Consider the following 15,742-nt stretch of genomic DNA (forward strand, 5'->3'; position numbering starts at 1 on the left):
AACCACCACTACAACAGGAAACCGATAGACAAGCAATGGTATGTTCTGCCTGCTCCCTTCCCTTCTTCAGATGCCAATCACTACTAAAGGTTCAGCCCGCTTTAACAGCCCAGTCTGGCCTTGCTATAGTTAAGTCAAATTGGCTTCAATACCCTCTGCCCCAACCCCTTCCTCTATTTTTGAAGAAGCCCCTCTCGATGCAGGGTGTCTGTTGGGGCTGTTTCAGGCTCGCCCACCTGCCCTCTCCAGGCCAGCAGCTCTGCATGAGCTTGAAATAATTTGCACTCCCACTTGCGAGCTGGTGCTGCTGCCACAGAAACACCAGCCACTTGGCTCTGCTAATCACCAACATGCAAATCAGCCTCCACTGCAGAGAGCTGAAAGACAAGTTTTCCTCACCTCAAAAAGCCACTGCCCCCCACAGCCCCATTTTTCCTCTCCCAGCCCGGCTCACAGAACCATAGTTATACCTACCTGGCTGCTCTTCTTCCAGCTCCAGGCTGCCTACCAAGCCAGCGCCATTCTCTGCCACAACTGATGTCAGCTCCTTTTCTGCCGCCTCATCAGGATGGATACCACTGCCTACCTCCTGGGAGGGTGCAAAGGTCTGGATGCTGGATCCCAACATAGGAGAAGTCTGTGGGGAGGTGAAAAAACTAGGGGGTCCATTGGGCATCACCTCAAAATTCTGGTCAGGAAAGGAATCATACAGTTCCTGTGAGTCGAAGTTAAGCCCCATGGGACTCTGGGTACCGTTGGCCCAGAACTCTTGGCTCCCAGCCCGAAGGTTAGTGTTGTGACTTGGGGATGAAGGTTGCCGGCTGCCCCCAAGGATGCCGTTGAGTGGATATTGTCCCCCCGAGAACTGTGAGAGAAGGGGTGGGTCCTTGAGGTTGTTGCCAGGATTGGCAGATGGGTACTGTGAGTAGTTCCAGAGACAGTCGTAGGCCACGCTGGGGTGATGAAGGTGTGAGGTGCTGGAGGAGTGGGGAGCAGAATTCAAAATCCCTGAAGTAGTAGTGTGAGATACAGTAGATAAGCCATTAACATTCACATCCCCATTCAAACCTGGCAGAGAAAGAGGGAAAAGGGTCAGTTACAGATATGTATGCAAGAAACTCTACCATTTCTACCAAAAGAACAACACTGACTAGAAAAAGGGAAGGTGAAGGGGAGGGGGATTCCCCTCTCTGCTCTATTTATAACTTTTCAGTCTCCAGAGAACACCAAACCCAGATGCTCCTGGATGTAAGCTTAGCAACTGCTTCTGAGGCTGCTGAGTAGGGGGCTGGGGAGCTCTCCTGGCCTACCACAGGAGCGACCAGCAGAGTGCTGGCTGCTGCTGATGCTCAGGGCTTTTAATTTTTTAAATGAAGCTGCTTGCAGACTCCCTATAGTGACTTGCACTCTTCTCCACCCTCATTCCCTAGAGGAATTCTTCCCTTGGAGTGGCATGACTGAATTCTCCAGGACCCCCCTTACCCCAGAGCCCGTTTGGCCCCGCAGTGGCACCAGAAGGGACAGCCTCCACCTCACTGGCACATGCAGATCCAGCACTTTGTGCTGGGCTAAGAATAGAATCTGCAGTCACCACAGCGGCAAGATCCCAACTCAGAAGGCTGGGCTTGGCCCCTCCGCATAGAAACTGGAGGGTAATATTGCAGGGGGAAAATGACTGCATGGTCAGGACTACAGACTTCAGTTCTCAACACCAATGGTAACCTCTGGACTGGAGAACAATTCAAATAAAAGGAACTAAGATACAAAAGAAACTGATGGGGAGGGGGTCCTCAGTGAAATAAAGGCGCTTCTATCTATCTGCAACCCCCTTAGAGAGAACAGAAGGGAGAGGTGGTTAAGGATAAGGCTATGGCAGTATTTTTCTGCCGGAGGGAAGTGGGAAGCATTTGGGCTTCTCTCTGCTTCCAAACAAAGTACCTGAAATCCGGGCAAGATTAGAGAAGTACTTGGCAGAACTATGTACAGAGCAACTGATAAGCCAAATCCAGGAAAAGACCTGATCCTGGCAGCAACACTTCCGTCTGGAATTATAGATGTTTCTCTCTAGGGAACTAGGTAAGCATTAAAACTCTTTCCCTATCTTCTGCTCTTCTACTCTCAAGGACAGGGGTGGCACAGACTTCAAGTATCTACCCTCTTCTCTATTACACAAACTAAAAGGCAAACACATCCCAACCTTCACCCAATCCCTCCACCCCCAATCCTAGATCTCTAACCTTTAAAAACAGCTTCTCAGAGGGCTGGACCTTTATCTCTCTCACAGGTCCAGAAGTCATTATTGGAAGCAGTGGCTATCTCACCATTCTCTGGCAGGAGCCAGGGAACAGGGGTGACAGAAGAGCAGGCCAAGATGAAAAAGCCAGTATGTTTTCCTAACCCCTTCCAACCTAAGTCAAGACTAAGAGTGCTTTTTCCATAAACCCCTAGAACCTGTTCTTAAAAACTTGCTTTCTCTCCAGCAGCTGAAGTTCTGAGGATTTACTTCCTCCCTCCCCACCTAGCAAGAAAAAGAGCTGTTGTGAGGTAGCTAGACCAGAGAGGAGCCAAATCTTGTCCCATCAACCTGCTCTAAAGGAATGATGCCCACTCCCTCCCCAGGCCATGTGGCCCTCACACTCACTTTTCCCTTGCTGGGGGAAGTTCATGGGAGACCCGTTAGTGTAGAGGCCCTCCCCTGAGGAGGGAGAGGGTTTCAGTCCTGAGGCAGCAGGTGCAGGGGGAAGGCCAGTAAAGTTAAAATGGTCGTTTGCCTCCATTTCTGTAGGAGGGGAGAGAGAGGGGAAAAAAAATACTGGCGGTTAAACAAGGTTATATCACCTGGAATCTTCTACAGGGAATGCCCCCTCCCCTCCATCTACTTACCCTTCTCCTACCTATGTACTGGGGGGAGGAGGAGGGATGTTTCGGGAAGTACAGGTTGAAAAAAAGAGAAGAGGAGGAGGAAATACATCTCTAACCTGGGCAATGACCCTACAGCATGGAATAATCTTCCCCCTGTGTAAACCCCACACTCTTAATTTCCAGTCCAGGTTATCCCTCTATGTTAGATATGATATTATTAACCCTCTATTATAACATTTAAACTTTCCATCCTTTTGTCTTCCCTCCCCTCAAGGTAAGGCCAGAGTCCCACTCCCAGGGGCCACAGAAGGTTCTCGATGTCATCTTTTTGATAGGAAGCCATGGAGATCAGGGTGTTGGCAGAAAAAGCATATCTGATACATATGCTGCTTTGTTTTATTATTATACTTGAGTTAAATAATTTCCATGTTATCCTATCCATAGCCCTAGGCATCTGAAGAAGGTATCTTAGCAAAGAGATCTGAAAAGAACACATTTAGGAAGGTGACCATAATGGCAAAACTCAAGTCATCTGGCAACACTTCTATTCTTTTTCATGATTTTCTAAGAACACAACTCAGAAACATGTCAGAGCTGGAAAACTGACTACAGAGTTTCCCAAGGAACATTACTGTTATACCTATTATGGTTACTTCCTAGTGTTTTGGTTTTATAGCTTAAAAGTAAAGTGTCACAGAGAAAATAGCTGGACATCTTACATTTGTAAAGGGCAGTGGCTCCTTGGAAGGGTAGTACAGTTAAAAAGCTTTTCGCCCTGTCCTGAATATGAGGTGATATAGTACTAGAAATGAGAAGAAATGAAGTCCTGGATCAGAATGTAGTTGATAAAGATAAAAGGGAAGAAACACAGGAAGCAGAAGCCAGAATTATTGGTGAAATCTGACGTATCAATCAGAAACTTATGATGTACTGGGACACCTGGGTGGCTCAGCCCATAAAGCGTCTGCCTTGGGCTCAGGTCATGATCTCGGGGTCCTGGGATCAAGCCCTACATTGGGCTCTCTGTTCAGTGGGGAGCCTGCTTCTTCTCCCTCTGCCTTCCCCCGACATCCCACATGTGCTCTCTCTCTTGCTCACTCTCTCAAATAAATAAAATCTTTTAAAAATAATTAAATAAGTAAATAAATAGATTATGAACATATATGACCACTGCCCAAGGTTTGTTAAAACTCATGTTCCTGGGGCACTTGGGTGGCTCAGTGGGTTAAAGCCTCTGCCTTCAGCTCAGGTCATGATCTCAGCATCCTGGGATCAAGCCCTACATCTGGCTCTCTGCTCTCTGTCAAATAAATAAATAAAATCTTTAAAAAAAAAAAAAAAAGACTCATGTTCCTAAATATACTAGGTAATGCAAATCAAACACCATTAGGTGTCCTGAACATAAAATATAAACCCTACATTTATGATATGATGGCTGTTAAGATTTTCTAGGCTAAATACCCTATCTCTACCTTTACCAATTTTAACTAATATTAAAAAAATAATAATAAAAAACAATTCATATTTTGTTGACATAGGGGAATAAGTATTTAGGATCGACTGATTTCCCATCTTCACTCTAAAATATGCAACGGAGCTAAACCTGCTGCGCATCAAAGAAACTGGCTTCTACAAAGACCTCAGGATCCCCAAGGATTTTCCTACAAGGGCCACTCCTCAGTAATAAGGGGTCTGAAAAATAAGCATCATGGTATGATAAGCTTCTGAAATTAAAGACACCCAAGAGGAAAGTTCATTCCCTAATCCCTTAGGTTAGGTTTCTTCCAAAGCTTACACCACAAAGTAAAGAGGACATGCAGTAATTCATTTCGGAAGTCCTAGAAATGCTATTCCTGAAGAGCCCATTCCATCTGATCTCCACCACTTCCTCCCCCAGTTTTATGCACAGCCACACCTCCAATGTGTGTGACATATACACCTTCTGTCCTATGTGCACCAAACTATATCTTTTTTTTTTTATATTTTATTTATTTATCTGACAGAGATCACAAGTAGACAGAGAGGCAGGCAGAGAGAGAGAGGAGGAAGCAGGCTCCCATTGGGCAGAGAGCCCGATGCAGGGCTCGATCCCAGGACCCTGAGATCATGACTCAAGGTGAAGGCAGAGGCTTTAACCCACTGAGCCACACAGGCGCCCTCAAACTATATCTTTCCACTCAATTATAGGCTACAGTTCATTCTTCCATTTTCTATTTGAATCTGTAAGGAAACTAGTGATGATCTCCTCTCTGCTACTCTGGGAAAGCACAGCATTTCTGGTCTCATAAATTACATACTAATAAGAATAAATGGATGGCTCCCAGAAATCAGATAAGTAAAAGAAATGGGAAGTTATCTAGTGCCTGAGGTTTGTTTCCCCACTAGCCTCTACTGAAGGGTCATCAGAACCACAATCACTTCATTTACAAAAAGCTTCCAAGAAATATAAAATGCTCTTTGTGCTGTACAGTGAAAACAGCACAACATAGTGGGCTCTACGTTCAAATCTCAGGTCTACTACCATTAGCTGTGTGACCCTGGACAAGTTACTTAACATTGCTGAGCCTCAGTTTCATCATTAGAAAAAATTTTCATTAAAATTTTTACCTTTTAGATAGAAAGATAACCAGACCCAAAAGATAAAAATATAATTTAAAACCGTTACTGGGGGACGCCTGGGTGGCTCAGTTGGTTAAGCAGCTGCCTTCGGCTCAGGTCATGATCCCAGCGTCCTGGGATCGAGTCCCGCATCGGGCTCCTTGCTTGGCAGGGAGCCTGCTTCTCTCTCTGCCTCTGTCTGCCTGTGCTCGCTCTCTCTCTCTCTCTCTGATAAATAAATAAAATCTTTAAAAATAAATAAATAAATAAATAAAACCATTACTGGGGGCACCTGGGTGGCTCAGTCGGTTAAGCATCTGACTCTCAATTTTGGCTCAGGTCATGATGTGAGCATCATGGGATTGAGCCCCAAGCGGCACTCAGAGCAGAGTCGGCTTGAGATTTTCTCTCTCCCTCTGCCGCCCCACCCCCTGCTGTCTCGGTCTCAAATAAATAAATAAAATCTTAAAAAACACCACCAGGGGCGCCTGGGTGGCTCAGTGGGTTAAAGCCCCTGTCTTCTGCTCAGGTCATGATCCCTGGGGTCGAGCCCCGCATAGGGCTCTCTGCTCAGCAGGGAACCTGCTTTCCCCTCTCTCTGCCTGCCTCTCTGCCTACTTGTGATCTCTGTCTGTCAAATAAATAAATAAATAAATAAGTCTTTTTAAGAACAAACACCACCAAAAACACACAAAACCCAAAACCATTAGCAGTACTACAAAACTAGGAGTAATGGTCCCAACTGCCACACTTCCTTACACTTGACTCAATTTCAGATGTCACTTAACTATGGGATCACACTTACAGCAATGTAAAAATGTGGACACCTCTTCTAAGCAATAAACTCAGGGTTATTTCATTTTCACCTTCCTACCCAAGATGCTTTTCACAATAATGCCTGAAGGTAAATTATGACCTCCCATCTATGCCCTCCCTCCTACTAAGGAGAACAGGTAAAGCAAAGGAGACTATCTTCCTTTGAACTAATAGGATTTTGGCCAAAAGAAAAAAGAAATCAGTCAGCGCCCAACCCCCAGAATAGCAGACAGCTCTCATAACCAGGAAGTACAATCAGGCCAGTACCCAGCCCAGTCCCGGTTGTGTGTAAATGGATCTCCGAAGAGACTATGTTTCATTTGTAAGAATTAAGGGACATTGCTCCTTGAGCTTGAAGCAATTAAGCCCTTGCCACATGGCCAAATAAGGCTGTTTTTCTTAGTCCCAATTGAAGAGCTACTTACTCTGTGGCCCTGTGACGTGGTTTTAAACACAAAAAGGCTGACAATGCACAAAGTGTTTGAAATAAATATTACAAATTTCAACACCACTGCAGGTGCCCTGGCCAATCCTACCACTCAGATTTCTGAGGCTACCCAAGAAAGACAAGACACATTAACCATCCAGCTAGAAACTTTGGCAGTATCTGCAGCTCTTTGGTTCATTCTTCCCATATAGCATATGACAAAGTTCCAAAAACAGAGAGGTTCCTAAACTTGGGAGGGGGGAGGAAAGAGGTGGGGAGAGCTTTCAAATGTTTATCTTTATTAAACAGGAAACGCAAATTTTACTGTATAGTAAATATATCATCCCACTGTGTTTTAGCTCCATAACACTGAATGTTATAAAGGGATCTTTCTCAAATTTACTCATCTCTGGATTCATGAACCATACTCTAATACAGTGGTTCCTAACCAAGAGTGATTTTGCCTCTGGGAACATTTAGTAATGTTGAAAGGTATACACTATTGGCTTCTAGTAAGAAGCCAGAGATGCTTCTAATGATCCTGCAATACACAAGATAGCCCATCACAAGAAAGAATCATCTGGCTCAAGATATCATTAGTGCTAAGGGTGAAAAATCTTGCTATAATACAAAAGCTGCCCCATTCCCCAATTCCTACCTCCACACCCTGAGGGAGATACAAAGATGTTCTGAATTTTGTATCTAAAAATCCCTTCCTGGCTAAGCAGTCTTCCTCTACCAATTCAGAGTTCAAAATGCCAACCCATGTCTTCTTCAGTCCATTCTGACAGCCCTGGTAACAATCTGCCCTTGGAAGAACTCTGACTCAAGACTACAGCATGTATGGACTGAGGCTCATTCTCTCAAAATGTGCTTTCTTTTTAACCCCCTTTCACAGTCAGGGAAATGAGGCAGGAGAATTTAAAAAAAAAAAAAAAAAGACTACATATATTAAGGGGGGCAACTCAAAGGCAACTGCCATGTTTAGGCTGCTCAGAACACAAAGATGATTGTTCTCCATCTTTATTTCTTCCAAACCATGCAGGTTCTACAGCACCAGTTGGATATTAAGTTTTACCATTGCATGTCCAGCACCTAATTTAGTGCAAAATACATAAAAGAACCAAAGGAAATACTTGTTGAACCCACAGATTAGACAAATGAATGAAGAAATCTATCTTTTCTGCCACTGCCAGCTTACTCATCTAATAAAGGTTGTGGTTTTTGCTCAGAGAACCCAAAAACTCAGTCTCATTTTTCACAGAGGTAACAATTTCTAGAGGGAAGAGAGGCCCCAAATCTTGTCCCCTACAGAAAACAAGGCCTAGAAATTGGGAAGTACTGAGAATGTAAAGGGCAGTAAATTTGAGCTCTAAATAGTAAAATGTTTTGCTTGATTTAACTAAACACTCAGGGTGCCTGGGTGCTGGGTGGCTCAGTTGGTTAAGCAACTGCCTTCAGCTGGGGTCATCATCCCAGAGTCCCATCAAGTACCCCATCAGGCTCCCAGCTCCATGGGGAGTCAGTTTCTCCCTCTGACCTTCTCCTCTCATGCTCGCTCTCATAGTCTCTCTCTCAAATAAATAAATAAAATCTTAAAAAAAAAAAAAAAAAACACTCAAGGTACATAGTAGGTTTTAAAATATTTGTTGGCTATTTTATCCAACATATATCCAAAAGGATATATATGATATATATGATTTTATCCAACATGTACCCAAAAGGATATATGATGATCTAGATTAGGTTTTCTGCCACAGTTCTCGCTAGTCACCTCACTGTCAGAAGAATGGAAATGCCTCTGAAATAATAGGACAGTAAAAGCTACATTCCAGAGGTTGTAACAAGGTTATTCGTTTCTCAGAATTTCAGTTCTAACAGTTAAGGACTCAACCCTTTCCTTGAAGAAGATAACCCATCCCACCCCACCCCCACAAAAACAAAAACAAAAAAACAAAAAAAAAAACCTAAGCTGAGCAGGCAGGTTAAGAATCCCCTTTAGTGAGATAGGTCATGGAAAGTCCAACCCAAGGACACCAAAAGCAGTGAGACCACCTTTCATGTCAGAGCGCCTGAGTGGCTCACTCATTTGATCGGCTGCCTTTGGCTCTGGTCATTATCTCAGGGTCCCGGGATCAAGCCCCAAGCCCCACATTGGACTCTGCTGGGTGGGGAGCCTGCTCCCCCCCCCCACCTACTTGTGATCTCTGTCTGTGTCAAATAAATAAATTAAATCTCTTACAAAAAAAAAAGAAAAAAAGAACCCTCATGTCTTAGTTTTTTTATGAATTTTTGATAAAGTTAGATCATCCTTTGTTTGTAAAATGCCCTCTTAATTATTCTCTGTAACTAGAAGGATAAAACATTAAGTAACATATTAACATAATACTACTTTTACTGCCAGTGACCCAATCTAAGAACAATCTCCAGAGCTCTTCAAAGATAGGTTTTCTATTTTGCAGAATTTCATAAATTTCAAAAGGATACAGACCAACAACCTGGTTTAAAAAAAAAAAAAAAAAAAGTCCTTCTGTAGGCACCTGGCTAGCTCAGTAGAGTATGCGACTCTCAATCTCTAAGTCCTAAATTCAAACCCCACGGTGGGTAAAGAAATTATTTTAGAGTCCTTTGACCCATATGCAACAATGCTGATAAAGTATTAATCTTGGGCTATGGGGTATATGAAGACATCCCTATCTCAAGAAACAAATTAGGAAGATTATATGCCCCAGGAATACTTTCTGAGTTTTATACTTCACTTTATATCCTAAGACATAAAAACTCTGGCAATACTGCTTTACTGTACACACAAGAAACAACATCAAACATCATACCAATTATAGGATAACTTCTACACAGTTTAACAGTAAAAGAATATAGCAAACCTCTTCAGAGGAAATCAGAAAGGTCAATGGTAGCAAGACACAGTCACCCTGACAAGCCTTGCTTCTCTCTTGGCAACACCTGATTCCCACCTGATTCCAGAACCACAAGACTGCAAGACGAGCCTCTCAGGGCATTCTAGATTTCTGGCTGCCTCCGAGGTCAACCTGCATAGTTGACTCCACACCTCAAAATTTTTTCCTTTACAAAGGCAACAAAATCAAACAAAACAATATTCAGAAATCCACTGCTTTGAAAGAAAAATGCATCTAGTTTACAAAAAGGACACAGAAAAATTAGCTTCATTCAGCTTTCTGATTAATCATGCATCAAATAAGTCAAAATCTACTTTAACAAAATCAATTTCTAATTCCTTGGGAGTGGTCCTTTTCCTTCCTTCACTTTCTTAAGTGTTGAGGAACAGGGAAAACCAATCTACTATTCTGTCAGGTCCCAAAAATCAGCGTCGAATCAACCCCATCAGAAAGCAATTCAAAAGAACCAACCAGTCAAGAAGAGACAAGAAGGGGCGCCTGGGTGGCTCAGTGGTTTGGGCTGCTGCCTTCGGCTCGGGTCATGATCTCAGGGTCCTGGGAACGAGCCCCGCATCGGGCTCTCTGCTCCGCAGGAAGCCTGCTTCCCTCTCTCTCTCTCTCTCTCTGCCTGCCTCTCTGCCTACTTGTGATCTCTCTCTGTCAAATAAATAAATAAAATCTTTAAAAAAAAAAAAAAAGAGAGACAAGAAAAAGGACAATGACACTAGACTTGTTTTTATTATTTCCATAATATCAACTCCAACAGCTCCACTGAAAAGAGCAATAATGCTATCTTAACTGTGATGATGCTGCTGTCACATAATCATACATCCATCTATTCCTACCTGGATCTCTCATCTAGGAACCTATAATTCAGGTGGGACCAGAAAATACTGAAAAGATTATCTAAATTCCAGCCTTAAGCAGTTTTTAGGATAGTCCAAATGATCTCAATAGGTCATTTCTCAAAATATAAAATCCTGTTGCCAACTCTTCTAACCAAACCCAGTGTCTAACAAAGTGCCTGAGGACAAACAGTACAAACAGTCCATCAGTATATGCTATAGTATAAATCTTCTGCAGTTATCAGGCCAGAGAAAAGAGAAAATCTGGACACATGACTCTGTGCAGCACAGAGGGAAAAAAAGCTCACCACTCTCCAAGAAAGGTAACAAGAGACAAAATGTCTTTTATGGATTGAAGATGAAGTCACATGACAGCTAACTCTCCTTATTAGCTGGTTCTACAGAAGGTAAACCCTTCAGCACCCTACATCAACTAACAGCCTTCCCACAGGGACTATCCTTAGGCTAGAATCACCAGTAAGGAATAAGCCCATCACCTTCACTCAGTTCCTACCCCAACACATAAATTCCATTCCCTCTTCTTTCACTTCTCAGAATGTACCCTTCTTCACCGCAAAAGCTCACCTGACAAGGTGCTCTGCAATACAAAAAGTTATATTTAAGAATATATTAAACAGGACCCTAAAAAGTCACTCTAGTGCCACAAAAGATCCCAAGTCTTCCTGGAAGCTCTCTATGATCAGAGAATTTGCATCACTAGCACTGAAAAGTGCAGCGGTGCTGGTGGATGACTGAGTTTGCTTCTCTATGACCTCTAGCTCAAGGAAAAAAAAATCCAGACAGGGAGGCAGAGATGCTCTGGAGTGGGAGGGGAGCGGGGAGGTAGACCGGAATTCAGTGAGTCAACTGCAGTGACTACACGTCCAGTTGACAAATGAAGTTTACCCCCCCCCCCAAAAAGTCCTACAAAAAGACTCCCAAGACCACATGGTTGGCAGGATCCAAGCTCGCCCAGAAGGCCTCAGAAAATGAAACTAAATCTGATTAAAATGGACATTTCAAAACAACAAGAGACGCAGCAGCAAACGCACAGCTGCCATTTCCCGGCCACTTCCTGCAGGAGGCTTGGGGGAGGGGCTGTTTGTGTACAGATGGAGGTGGAAGCTACCCCCCCCAACGCCCCCCGAAGGATGCAAATCTCGTACTCCAATAAATCCTACAAAGGACGTCTGTTATTGGCATTGCCTTTCCTCTGAAAATTGGGTACATCAGCAAAGAAAGGGATGATACCGGATCATCTTTTCTGCCACGGAAATGGGGATCCCCTTAGTGAGGGATCCCCTGCCAAGGAGATCCCTCTTTATTCTTCCCTTCCTAAAAGCCCAGCTCAGGCACCTCAGTATCAACCCCCCTCCCTGGAGTGGGAGACTCCTGGGACTCTGAGGGCCCCAAGCTAAGCACAGCACCTCCAGCAAGGCCCTCTCCAGCTTGCCACGCTCAAGAGAACGTGCACCCCTCACCGAGGGAGAGACCCTGAGACCCCTGGAAACCCTTTCTAACCTCCACTAGCCGCTGCCAAAACGCCCCAATCCCTACAAACGGAGTGTCTAACCCGCCCAGGGAACCCCCTCACCCACCCGTCGCACTCGGGCAGTCCCCACCCCCACCCGAGGAGGTGGAGCCCCTCCCGGGGATTCCATCCGAGTCCCCCACAGGAGTCATCACCAAGCAGGCGGCTTCTCCGCCTCCTCCTCGTCGTCGTCGCCGCCGCCGCCGCCGTCGTCGTCGTCGCCGGGAGCCTCCACAGCTCCTCCCGCCCCCGCCGCCCCAGCCCGGGTCTTCAGCAGACCCGCCAGCCCCCTTCTCCTCCAGTCCCTTGGGCAAGGAGACCCCCGCCCCAGGCTGGGTCCTAACAGGAAATAAGCTCAAGTCAGCTTCTCGCCCACAGCAAGGCTCCTGGCAGCACCGGAGCCTCTGTTCCCTGAGGGAAGCCTCAGATGAAAGCGGGGCTCCCTCCCCTCAGGCCCCCAGCCACAGACCCAACAGACCTGAGGCGGCGGCGTCCAGCCCGGCTCGGGGCTTGTCTCTCCCCGGGGGACGGGCGGTTCACATGGCCGCGCTCCGGGCGCCAGGAGGGGAGGGGACCGCGGGGGAGGGGGTTTGGGGTCCGGGAGGGGGGAGGGGGACGCGGCTCAACCGCGGGGCCCGAGCGGAGCCAACATGGCCGGCGGGGGAGGAGTGAGCCGAACCCGGAGGGGGCGGGGAAGCTGCGGCCGAGAGAGAGCCGCCCTCCTCGGCCTCCATCGCCGGGTCCTAGTGCCCGTCACCTTCGCTCCCCGACCCGGATCTGGGTCCTAGCGCCGCCAGACTACCCGACAGCTCCCTCTGCCTAGAGTCTCATTGTGGGCGGTAGTCCTGTTTCACACAGAGCAAACTGAAAGGCGTGCCATGATCCCAAAGGTTAACCTTAAAGACTAGACCAAAATTTTAGGACCAAGGCATGTGCCATTCCCCTGGAGGGTGGTGGAGGTGAATTTTCAAGGGCAGTTATTTCCCAGGCTGGGTAGTTGAAAAGTGGAAGTGTCAAAGCGGAAAGGTTAGTCAGGAAAGTCCAGTCCTAATAAAGCGGTGGGGAAAGGCAAAAACCTGCAGCATCTGCTGCCTACTCACTTCTGTCCCGTGGAGGCAGCCTCGTTCTGCCTGGATCACCACTTTCCCAGCGACATCTGCAGGGTTCTGGGGGTCGGGAAGATTCCTGTGCATAGAAAAAGGAAACTCGGCTCTGGAACCAGTCAAGGAAGACCTGAACCTAGCCTAAACCTGGTCAGAGTGGCAAGAGGTGAGCCAGAAAACTGACACTGCAAATAAGATGCCCCAAATGTCCACCTATTCTATAACCCCAGTACTTTTTTTGATAGGGCCATATGACTGTGTGAAACCTGAGAACAGGAAAGAACTAGCAGGGAACTAGAGTTTGGCTCTCATCTAAAATGTCAACTGCGGGGTCCCAGGATGGAAAACAGTGTCATATGTTAGAATTTAGAGAATTTCTAGCTCAACCTGCTCTTATATGGCAGATGAATTAAGGCCCAGAGAAGTTAACAAACTCATTCATGGTCAAACAGTGGATAAAATTTGACCAGAAACCAGGTTTATAACTCAACAGACTTTGCAGGCTTCAAGATAATTCCTATTCAATGCAATGCAGTTCTACAAACAATTGCAAAACTCAGGCTGAATATTCTGGAAGAGGAACAGAGTGTGGATAATGAAACTGGCAGGTTGAAGGGTCAACAAATACCTTTCCCTCAGGGTCTGGAGAGGAAGAAAATCTGAAAACTGGATGGGGACAGGGCAAGGCAAGGCCAAATATATCAGTCTGGATTGGATTTCCTTACTCCACAGATGAGTGGGCTCTTCCTCAATTTTGGGAACAAACTCTACTCCCCACTACAAATGGCTCAGAGAAGCTAATAACGAAGTGAGCTTTAGCAAAGCTTTAGTGTCTGGAGGCAAGAAGAAAGAGGCTAAGAGGGTTAGAAGGGTTTCTCTCCTGTTCCGGAGAAAAGTAGATTACCAGGGGGAAGGAGTAGACAGGTAGAAATCAAAACCGTTCAGTCCTCCCTGACTAAGTAATAGATTTATAGGTCACGACTGGAAGTAAAGAAATAAAGAAAAAGAAAGAAAGAAAGAAAGACACTAACAGCATGATGACCTTAAGTTCCTGACTTAAGTGGGGGCCACAACTCAGGGGATAGGGATCCTTCCTTCTGGAGAAGGGATCCAGCAAATATCAGCTAAGGAATTCCCCACCTTCTCCAAAATAAAAAATAATAAATAATAAAACTAGATGACGAGAGCTCAGGGATTGGAAGTGGCTTCCTAAAGAGCCGGGGAAGAGAGCTAGTTATCTTTTTTTTCCTCTTCCCTTTTCCAGGGCAGATGAGGGAGAATCTTCCTATCTCCCGCCCCCAATCGTAGAGCTGGCCAGTCAGAGACAGGAGGGAGGGGAGGAGCCTGCGCCAGTCAGACGGGTGTAGCCACGCCCTTTCCCCCCCACCACACTCCCACACACACCCACCCGCTGGCTCCACTACGCTCCGGAAGAGCCGGTTACTCCTGTGCCCCACTGGCTGCCCCCACCCCTTCCGAGCCCCAGGCCAAGTCTCCAGGGCAACCTCTAGGACTATCCCAGCCGGGAGCGGTAGGGAAGAGGGATGTTGGATAGGAGAGCCACCTGCGATTAGAAATGAAAGTGGGGCAGGATCCATTCTTCCCATCTGGTGCAGAAAGACTTCAATTACCTTTCCCTGAAGAAGACCCCCTCCTCATCCCATCTAATCAGAGATCTTCCTTGTTCTTTCAGCAAGGATGAGGGTGAGGTGTCAATATGCCCAACAGCTGGGTATTTACTTCTAGTCAGAAGCCACTCCAGGCAGCAGCTGTGTTGCTCTCCCCACCCAACCCCTGTCCAGACGACAGAGGGCAGGCTGACCCCGTATGTCCCCAAACATTCCTCAGCGCCATCAGATGGGGCCAATCACCCACCCCATTGCCCTTTAGGAAGCTACTAGAGAGGGGAAGAAGGGGCAAATGGTCATCTTTTCAGCAACTTGTGAGGATATCTAGGGAATACTCAGAACCTCTCTCAAGCCAGGCCAGTGGGCGGGTAATGAAGAAAATGAGAAGGGAGAAATTAGCACCTGCTCCCCCTTTCTCACCCTTCCTGTGTTTCTGCTGCACCACCCCGACTCTGGGGTCAGCTGCCATAGTGCCTGGCTTCACTCTGAAGCCAGATGGCTGGGGCTGGGAGGGGAAAGAAAGAAAGAAAGGGATAAAGAAGGGGATTCGTTTGTATCCCTTTACCTCCCTCTCCCCTTCCAGATACTCCTGGAATTCAACCCCAACACCACAGCCGACCACCCCTCTCCTCCACCCAGCTATCTTCCAGGGCATGGAACATGAGTCAGAGTGTGAAACAAGTCCAGACACCCTGTCCCCTCATTCTGGAGTGGAGGATCGGAGAGGGGGAAGGATGAAAGCACAAGGAAAAAAGAGGCAGAGCTAGGGGCACAGCTGGACTTGGAGGAAGGGGGAATTCCCCAATAGAGGTGAGGTAATTATTAGTTTCCCTGCCCTCTCTGGCTAAATGGTTTATAGTATTAATATGGTCTAGTAGGGAGATAGCCCTCAACTCCCTAACCATTCCAACTTGCTCCCTTCCCTCTCCAGGTTCCTGCAAAACAGTCTCCTTCCCCTCTATATGTTGGGGAGTCTAGATTCTCCTATAACACATCAAAAGAACCATAAATCCT

General features: G+C 46.3%; 1 protein-coding gene across 7 annotated transcripts in view; it reads right to left on the reverse strand.

The window, feature by feature from the left end:
• The window catches only part of BAZ2A (bromodomain adjacent to zinc finger domain 2A), a 34,510-nt gene that overhangs the window by 16,372 nt on the left and 2,396 nt on the right, over window positions 1-15,742 (reverse strand). For 4 of the 7 annotated variants that reach the window (XM_013046131.2, XM_013046129.2, XM_004773146.3 and 1 more), the window contains exons 2-4: window positions 13,098-13,182; window positions 2,642-2,779; window positions 475-1,068 (exon numbers count right to left, since the gene is read on the reverse strand). In XM_013046131.2, the coding sequence (XP_012901585.1) occupies window positions 475-1,068; window positions 2,642-2,777 (730 nt within the window). In that variant the 5' untranslated portion in view covers window positions 2,778-2,779; window positions 13,098-13,182. Of the gene's footprint in view, window positions 1-474; window positions 1,069-2,641; window positions 2,780-12,152; window positions 12,173-12,475; window positions 12,680-13,097; window positions 13,183-15,742 lie in introns of those variants that run through there. The other 3 variants (XM_004773147.3, XM_013046128.2, XM_013046133.2) reach the window with 3 other exon arrangements.

This window comes from Mustela putorius, unplaced genomic scaffold (assembly GCF_011764305.1).
Source record: "Mustela putorius furo isolate JIRA1106 unplaced genomic scaffold, ASM1176430v1.1 tig00003988_pilon_pilon_pilon, whole genome shotgun sequence".
NCBI lineage: Eukaryota > Metazoa > Chordata > Mammalia > Carnivora > Mustelidae > Mustela > Mustela putorius.